The sequence below is a fragment of the Solanum dulcamara genome, chromosome 1, assembly GCF_947179165.1.
Source record: "Solanum dulcamara chromosome 1, daSolDulc1.2, whole genome shotgun sequence".
NCBI classification, from domain to species: Eukaryota; Viridiplantae; Streptophyta; class Magnoliopsida; order Solanales; family Solanaceae; genus Solanum; species Solanum dulcamara.
Window position 1 is genome coordinate 78299077 of NC_077237.1, and position 9478 is coordinate 78308554.

At 30.0% G+C, this 9478-nt stretch overlaps 1 protein-coding gene across 1 annotated transcript; it reads right to left on the reverse strand.

The window, feature by feature from the left end:
• Nucleotides 1-1431: 1431 nt before the first annotated feature.
• LOC129889103 (GDSL esterase/lipase 5-like) lies at nt 1432-7254 on the reverse strand. The gene is made up of 5 exons (XM_055964253.1): nt 6912-7254; nt 6141-6265; nt 3811-4032; nt 2224-2479; nt 1432-1742 (listed from the first exon to the last, which is right to left on the reverse strand). The coding sequence occupies exons 1-5, from the start codon at nt 7195-7197 to the stop codon at nt 1519-1521; spliced, it is 1113 nt and encodes a 370-aa protein (XP_055820228.1). The 5' UTR covers nt 7198-7254; the 3' UTR covers nt 1432-1518.
• Nucleotides 7255-9478: the final 2224 nt, after the last annotated feature.

Genomic DNA, 9478 nt, shown 5'->3' on the forward strand with positions numbered 1-9478 from the left:
TGAACAATTACATGCAATAAACCTATTTTGATTATGCATGTATGTGAACTATTTATTGTGGACTGTGATTGTACATTGTGATTGTGATATTGGATCGGATGTCATGTTTTGACACATATACTGGATCAGATGCCATGTTCCGACACATATATTAGATCGGGTGTCATGTTCCAACACATATATTTGACTGGTTTTCATGTTCTAACACATATATTGAATCGGTTGTCATATTCTGACACATATATTAGATCGGATATCATACTTCGATACATACTAACTATTGGATAGAGTGTCACGCCGACACACTAGCAGTTTGGGTATAGGTTCCATGAGAGAACCATTATGTGACTCTCATATGTGAATTGATCTTGACTATATGTGTAATGATAGAGAAATTGACCTGATTATAATTGAGCATGCCCATCTTGCATAATAATTGATATGATAAGATCGAAGGTCCAAGTGTTACTATGTTGACTGTTGTATTTTAGATTTACACTGTAAAACTTTATATTGCTCTTGAAATGGTAAATTGATAATGTGCTTCTGTATATGCCTGCTTGGATTATGTTATGACTAGATGTATCCGTATTGCAGGTATGAGGTCACGGATAAATAAATGGAGAGCAGTTGATGTATAGTCTATTAAGATTGGTGACTTATAGTCAGATATTGATGTTATCATATTGGTATATGTGAAGAAGGGGGATTGGGAGAGAATTCAGAGATTCTGTCTCCGGGCAAACCGCCCTGGCAGGAGGAATCCTGTTGTGGCGAGGCCGACCGAGTGGGTTAGGTCACACCATGGCGCGCTAGTGCAGTAGAATATAAGCCTTCTTCCATCTAAATGTTTCTCTCTATCAAGTGAGATGTTAATTATTCTAGAACCAAGTGTTGGTGTAAATGTTAGAACTTATGCATGATGGACAACATAAATTCTTTCCAAAAATTTTTTTTCAAGTTAAAGCCGATATTTAAAAAAAAATCTTAAGGGGGGCAAAAATTTCAAGAACAGATACTTTGGGGGTACAAAAATTCAAGATCGGACACTCTGGGGGACAGTAGGCGTAATTTTTCATCGTAAATAAGTGATAGTTGGGCAAATTACATATTTAGTCGGCTGGCAAATATAATTATATTTACTAGTTAAACATATATACAAAAAACTAATATGTACTATTTCGTATAATAAAAAGAATATATTTTATATATCGTACAATAATATACAAAAACTATATATTTAGTAGCTATTATTTTGGACGGCTATTCAGTGTAATTTTTCCATTATATTACACACATCTTCCAACTTATATATCATATGTTCCTTCTTTTAGTCGGTTCAAAATAGAAGGTCGTTCTTCTCATTTAAAAATTATTTAACTCCAAACTTCAAATTTTATAACCACATAAATTTCTTTAATTTATTTTAACCCACAACTTTCAAAATCTCCCTTTTGTAAAACTCAATCCTCAATCAAACATCGTCATATATAAATTGAAACGGAGAAAATAGCTGGTTTACAAGCATTGAAAGAGTGATTTGAAATTAGAAGGTCCATTCCACATTTCAGCTGCCATTTGGTGATAAATAGTCTCTGTTAGATGATAGGAATCCCAAAATACATGCATGTTTGGATCTTGACAAAGCTCAAATTTATGTCCCACTGGCCTTTTTCCTCCACAACTATGTATGCCTCTGAAGCGCCCTATTCCACAACATGCTATTTTTGATTCATTGATACCTGCAATAATTATAACGTTATAATTTGATTCAAGCAACTTCAAAATTTAAATTTTATGAAGACCAATGTAATGAACCGTTGACAAAAATAAAAGATAGACGACAGAATAAGGGATGAATGATATTCAAAATTTATTTGATTTGTATTTTAAAAAGAAAACAAAATTCATTTTTTGTATTTTAGAAGGATTTGACAAATTATTTTTGCAATATCTTGCTTATCCTTAGTTTGCCAGGTCCATCTCGGAGGGGACAGAAAAGGCAACTTCCTTTTCAGCATTAGGGCTGATCCAACCTGGGATTATGTGAGATCACATCACATATTAGACATGGAGCACCAACAACAACATATTTATTGTGGTCTCATAAGTGAAATTTGGAAGGGTGAGACGTACACAAACCTTACGCTTATTCATTAATTGTTCAATTACTTACATTAATTATATATATGAACCGAGAAATGGATTAAAAATAATACATACCGTATTTGGCGGGATGATCAATCCTCTCTCTCAAACTACTATTGAATTCATAGAGTGAATACTTGAACCCCTTCAATTGTTTCTCCATTTTCAAGAGTTTATTGTACAACTCAACATTATGTAATTTGGCCATATTTGAAGCTTTCTCCAAACACCCATTTTTGCTTGATGAATTGAGCATTCTTAAGCCTGGTAGGCACCCCAAATCTCCCAAATTAAGGAACCCAAATTTCCTGCCACCAATTTTGTATATCTCCTGCGGAATTCATATGAATGAAACATCAGATAAATGAAGATTAGAAATTGCTAAATCAATTGTTGGTGGCACGAGAAAGTCTAAGTGGATCGCTTTTTAATTATATGAAAACAAAGTTGGACAAATTTAGAGGTGGCCAAAATAATTGATTTTTTGAAGTATATGTCCAAATTTAAACTAGTTAAGTCGTGATCCTTAATTTTGTTGAATTATCTCAAATTAAGCTATTGGGTTAAAACATTCCAAATAGTGTAACTTGACTGGTCAAAATTCAATCCAAATATGAAAAATTAAATTGGAGATGGAAGATTATATGAATTTCAAAGATCCTAATTAAGCTAATAATTAAAAAAATTAGCCTCAACCTTTTCTTTACAAAAAAACAAAAGAAGAAAAAGAGGGGGTTGGAACATGTCAGACAAGTTGAGTTATAATCCATTATTTAACCATGGTTACTAAACCCATTTTTCTCCAAACAAACTTTAGTTAGTTAATCTGCTCATGATTTACTATCTCTAGGAGCTTTTGTGGGTTAGTTGATTGTAAAATATTCAATAAGCATTAAGTATTTGATAAGCAATTTTAAGTGTTAAAATTAATTTTATAAATAAATAGTTGTGTTTAGATAAAAGTGATGAACACAACACTTGATTTGTTTGGTGAAAAAAAGCGCAGATAAATCATTCTTTTTATAAAATGACTAAAATACCCTCAGTTTTTTTTTAATTTAAAACTTAGAAGTCTCTTTGTGAGAAATAGGATGAACAACAAATATAAAATGAAGAGAAAGTTAGATGTTTTGGTTTGGAAAAAGTATTTTTTGAGAATTGAAAATACTATTTAGGATAAAATATTAAAAAATTGTCAAAATTAAAACTGCTTATAAACTAAAAAAAAATCATAACCTACGTAAATGATCAACTTTTGACTAATTTTGACTTATAAGCACTTGAGATATATTTATCAAATGCAATAACAACAACAACATCCCAGTATAATATATCAGGCAGGATTTGAAAAGGATAGAGTGTACGCCGACCTTATTCCTGTCTCATTAAGGTAGATAGGTGATTTTCAAATAATTCTAGACTCAAATAGCTCACACAGACACAAAACAAAACAACTATGAATAAATTAAATATATATATATATATATATATATATATATATATATATATATATTTATAACTTTGAAACAGTCATCCTATCTTGGTAGGAGTAAGGTCTGCGTACACTCTACCTTCTCCAGACCTCACGTTGTGGGATTTCACTAGGTGGTTGTTGTTGTATATATGTATTTATAAATTAATTTAACCATCTAATAAACTTACTTGAACGATCGTCGTCAAGTTGCCTACGACCATTTGTTGGTATTGAGGAGATATTTGCATTGAGGAATTGGTCACAAAGAGGCTTAGGTAGTCATTGCTTCCAATGCTAAATAAGTAAACTGCATTTGACAAAATCTTTTGTGATTTCCCTTTGCCTAATTTATTTCCCAACCAAGTCTTCACTTTCTTGAAGTTTTTGAGCTGAGTCTCCATATCGATTACCTGGAAAGAAAAAATTAATTAAACTTTGTTAAGTTGTTTTCTGCTTTTGAAAATGCAATTGATGTTGATCTAAAACAAATAAATAAAATTATTCTTTTTCCAAATTACTTATATTTTTTGGTACAATCATGTCTGATATCTCTAACTTTTGATACGAATAAAGGGATCTCATTCGTGATATGTTTGGATACAATAAGCAAAGATATTGCATATATATGTTAGAATACACTTATTAAGCATCAAATACAATATATTCCGCTACAAAAATACACGATTTTTTTGTAATTTCTATTTGTTGATTATGGACCACCTACCTAAAATTGTGGTGTGGACATAATATAAAGTCCAAATAAAACAGCAGTGTATTTGTTCTTGGGCCTGACCTATAGTACAAAGCTGTCATTGGTCTGTGTTGATTGTTCGAGGGACCCTCTCTACCATTTGTAAAGTTGTAACAAGCAATTAATAAATGCATAACATGCGTTAGAATCTATACACAATTACTCTTCTCGTCTCAAATAGATTGATTTAGTTATTATTTAGATAATCAAAGGGTTTTTTTCTTAAAATTTTACTTGAATTCATAGTGATTTTTCCCAATTACACTTTATTTCTATTCTTTTAAAAATTATCCGAAATTCCTTCTTTTTGGTCACTTTCGGATATATCACGCACATCTTGATACATCGCGTAAAGTGATTTTATCCGACCAATACATCATGTAAAGTGATGTATCTGACGTCCGACCGATACATCACGTATAGTGATGTATCAGAGAATAGAAGAGAGTAGGAATTTTTGTAATTTTTTCAAATAGTAGGGAATTTTAAAGAATATGGTAAAATAAGTTGTGTATTTAGATAATTTTTCCTTTTTTGTTTACCATAGTGTTTTTAAATACTTTCTAAATATTGTGATTTATTATAATACTTTTTATGTAGAGTTTTGAAATATTTAGATTTTATTTTTAAAAAAATTATATTGAAGATTCTATGTCTAAATTCATACGAAACATTGGTTAGTTTAACACTTGTATTCCGAATCAAGAAAATCTTTTTTGGTTGGAAAAAGTAATATTTAATCATCATAAGTTTTTTGAACTCTCGAGAAACCTGCGATCGATACATACTAGATAAACTAACTCTAGTGCATCTGCTCACAAATTATATAAAATATAAATCGTATTAGATAATCTCAATATAACGAGCTCGATTGAAAATGCTTTAATCGATTCCTGACCTTATCCCATAAGTACTCGTGATCTCTCATCTTAATTGAAGCAGAAATGAACCTAACTTAAAGTAGCTAATGGAACATATGTAACGGTTTGAGAATCCGCCTAACACATACTATAATATATTAACTTCACCTAACTAATTATATCAACATTGACTTTAAAGATGCTCCTAATAAATAGCTTACATAGTCCCCTTTTTTATTTATTTCAGAATGTCGGCACTAGGAAACACATGATTGAATAGGGCAACAAACGCACCATATTCAAATATTATCAACACATTTATACTTATTTCATGGATTTTGGACATAATTTAACTTTAAAACCTCATTTAAAGAGGGTAGGGGGTGCCAAAGACCATATAAGATCCCAACCTAATTCATCCACCTCTAATGTCCAGGTTCTCTTCGATCTTAGCATGGACTCTAAAGGTGAATAGAGTGAGTCAAATTAAAAGTTACTTGTAAGTTATTTTAGAAAAAAAGTCAAAATAATCCTGTGAGCTCATAGCTGTCTCTATTAAACACATTGATTTCTACCTAATAGTTAGCTGCCTCAGTTCATACCCCTAAGTCAACAAAATAATTATTCCATCCTTTTTAAAAAGTTTTTTACTTTTAAATTTTTTTACTATTAAACATGCTAATACTCTTTATGTGGCTACAATATTTTTAAAACTTATTGTTTTGAAGTTCATAATATTTGTATGATTTTGAAATTTCCTTTATATAAAGAAAGTTTATAGTGTAGCGATAAATATAATTTGAAAATTATGTTATGTTACAGATTTGAATTTTAAGTATGACATACATACATTATTTTGAATTTTTCTTGTTAGAATTTTCGCCGATGAGGAAATTAAATGACTTACCGATCCCTGGAAAGTCGTGACAAGAGCTCCCGCCCCGGCGGAGGCGAAGTTTGCGCCATTATAATAGCTGTGTTTTCTCCCGGGCTGCAAAAAGGGTGGCAGCAATGGCAGTTTTGCATATTCAGCTGTCACCAAATAACAAAAATAAAAAAGACAAATTTATGTACAGTAAAATATTTTGTCATATAACAATCTAGGCTGGCTAGCTAAAGAGGACCCCCCACACCCTCGCTAAAAAAAAAAAAAAAGAATTCGAGGACTGTCGAAATCAAAAATCTTATTAAGAAAAATAAAAAAATAAAAAGAAGCAAGAATATCACATTTAAAGTTCAAAATTGTAATTTAAATTATTTCATTATTTAGAGATTTCGATGGAACAAGATTCAAGACCTTATATGTAAACAAAATATCTTTTATTTGATTTAACATACTTTTTCAAATTTTGAACTTCAAAATGAGGAAGTTCATTTAAATCCCTTCATTGATCTCAAGTACTTATTATAAGTTCTGAATGTGTCATCGTATTCATATATCTCGTTTTAATTATTTGATGCAGAATAAATAGCTATGCATATTTAATAAAAAATTTAACTCAAATAAACAAAACTATTAGCTTTCGTTCGTATTCGTATCTATCCAAATCCTAGATTTATCTTTTTTAAAAAAATAATTTGACTGTTTACAAGTGTTAATTCAACTCAATAGCTTTTAAAAAATTAGAATTTCAAATCTATAAACTTCAAATCCGCTAGCTCTACAACAATTACTTACCGATGAAATCGGAAATCAAACGTCCGTCAGAAAATCTACCGGTTGGGAACTTAAAATAAGTTTCTCCATAAGGCCAGAAGTTAGCTTGGTCAAGAGTGGTGGTGTTGATGTAATTGTTGTTGCCCACATCAAATAAAGAATCACCAAAGATGAAGAGAGATGCCTTTCTTTTTGTTGGTTTTTGGCATTGACATTCCACAATATGGAAATGGAAGCAACAAGCTATAAGATATACAAATATAATTAGGACTAGGGTGAAATTAGAGGTACCCAAAGGCTTTGTCATGCTTGACTTTATTTGTTGAATGTAGAATTTTGAACCTCCTTTTTTATCAAGAATATATATATCTAAGGTTTGACCATAGATTTTGGATAGATTTTAAATATATGGTTGATTATAGATTTTGAAAATGTTTCTTCAAATAAAAAAAATAATCAAGTTACCAAAAATTGATGTTGGATTTTGGGATTTCTACTCATAAAACTTCAAATTTTTTTCCAAGTAAAATGCATTTCCAAACACGCTTCAAGTTCAAAAAATTACAACTTTAAAAATTCAAATTTTAAAGTTTCAAATTTCTAAGCTCAAAATTTTAAAAAATAGTATATATATTAGTATACTTGTATGAGAATGTTTTCTTAGAGAAATTGACATAAATAGGTTGCACACAAAAATAATAGCCAATAAATATTTTTTTCGTATATTAATGTATGATATACATTAATTTTTGATATAATAGTATATTTTTTTATATTTAACTAACAAATATAATCATTTTTAAGTCGACCGGCCAAATGTGTAACTTGATCAATTTTTTAAGCACTAGTAACCTCTCTGATGAATTTTATGATAACCAATAATAAATATATTGTTAATTTAGAATTTAATTTATATATTGATTATCACTGTGAGGAAATCTTCTGTGTATGTGTAGTTTAATCTGCTCTATCAAGTAACTTTTGTATTTAGTTTTTTGGGCTACCAAGTCAATGGTTCTTTTACTATTAATAATTATTATAGAGTGTATTTGGTACACAGGAAAAATGTTTTCTTGAAAAAATAGGTTTTTAATTATTTTTTAATGTTTGATAAGTGAACAAAATTTATTTCAAAAGTAATTTATATATAATACGGAAAAGGGCCTAAAATATCCTCGAACTATTGAAAATGATACAAAAATCCCACTCATTCATCTTTTGCGCCTAAAATGTCCTTGACATCCATATTTAGGTCCAAAAATGACATTTTCTTTAACAAAAAAGGGCATGAAGGGCATCTTTATACCATTTCCAATAGTTCAAGGGCATTTTAGGTCCTTTTCCATAATTAAAATTCTGATAAAAAGGCCTAAAATGCCATCGAACTATTGAAAATGGTGCAAAAATACCCTTCATGCTCTTTTCCGTTAAAGAAAAGGTTATTTTTGGACCTAAAGGTGAATGTCAAGGGCATTTTAGATCCAATAGATGGATGACGGATATTTTTGTACCATTTTCAATAGTTCGAGGATATTTTAGGCCTTTTCATAGCAAAATACTTTGTGAATGGAATGGAAGCGAGCATGGGCGTTAATAAACCATCTCTTTCCCGAAAAGGAAAGGACATTAGACTTAGAGGGTGGTCCTCCCTTCCCGCGTAAAAGCAATTAGAATTCGAATATGACAATTGATTAACTTGAAATGTCAACTATAAAACTTACTTTTTTTATATTTATTTAAAAAGTCATTTTTCTCATTTTATAAGAAATATTTTTTTTCTAAAGAAATATTTTTCATAACATTTTAAGCAATTAAACATGAAAAAAAGGGAAACACACCCCATATGTTGTTGTCATTTAACTCATTTGAATTCATTGTGCAAATACTTTTTTGTAAGGTTTTGTTTTCAAAACTACTTTGTTTAAGCAATTGCAACATTTTTTTTTAAAAGACCAATAGTGTATCTTCCTTTTAAATAACTTGATGGTAAAATAAATCTTCACAAATATCAATATATAAAAGTTAAACTCTGATTATCATTAAAGTTTTTTTCTTCGAATAAACGGTTATTAATTAATAAATAAAAATAATAAGTTGGTTATAGTCAATGAGTCAAGAGAATGACAACAAATGTTGTTAACCTCATCCTAGTTATGAGTTATTTAAATATACACAGAAGGGCTTAAAATGTTCCTCAACTATTTGAATTGGTACAAAACTATCCTTCGTCCACCTTTCGGCTCTCAAATACCCTGGCATCAATCTTTTGGCTCAAAAATACTCTTATTTGTAACGGTCCACAGTCATTAGGTGGATGATAGGGCAATATTGTACCAAATCCCATAGTTTAAGGGTATTTTAGGCCCTAATCCGTTAAATAATTTAAAATTACTTAATATATGAGCTCTAATAAGATTGACCTGATTTTGAATTCCATGGTAAAATCACATTTCCCTCCTCTTCATTTCCTCTCTCTTAAACTTCTTCTTGGATCTTGTCCATTATTTTAAAATTTTAATTTTTTAAAACTTATGGAAAAATAAGGAAGAAAAAAAGAGGAAAAATAATGAGGACATTCATATAGAAAT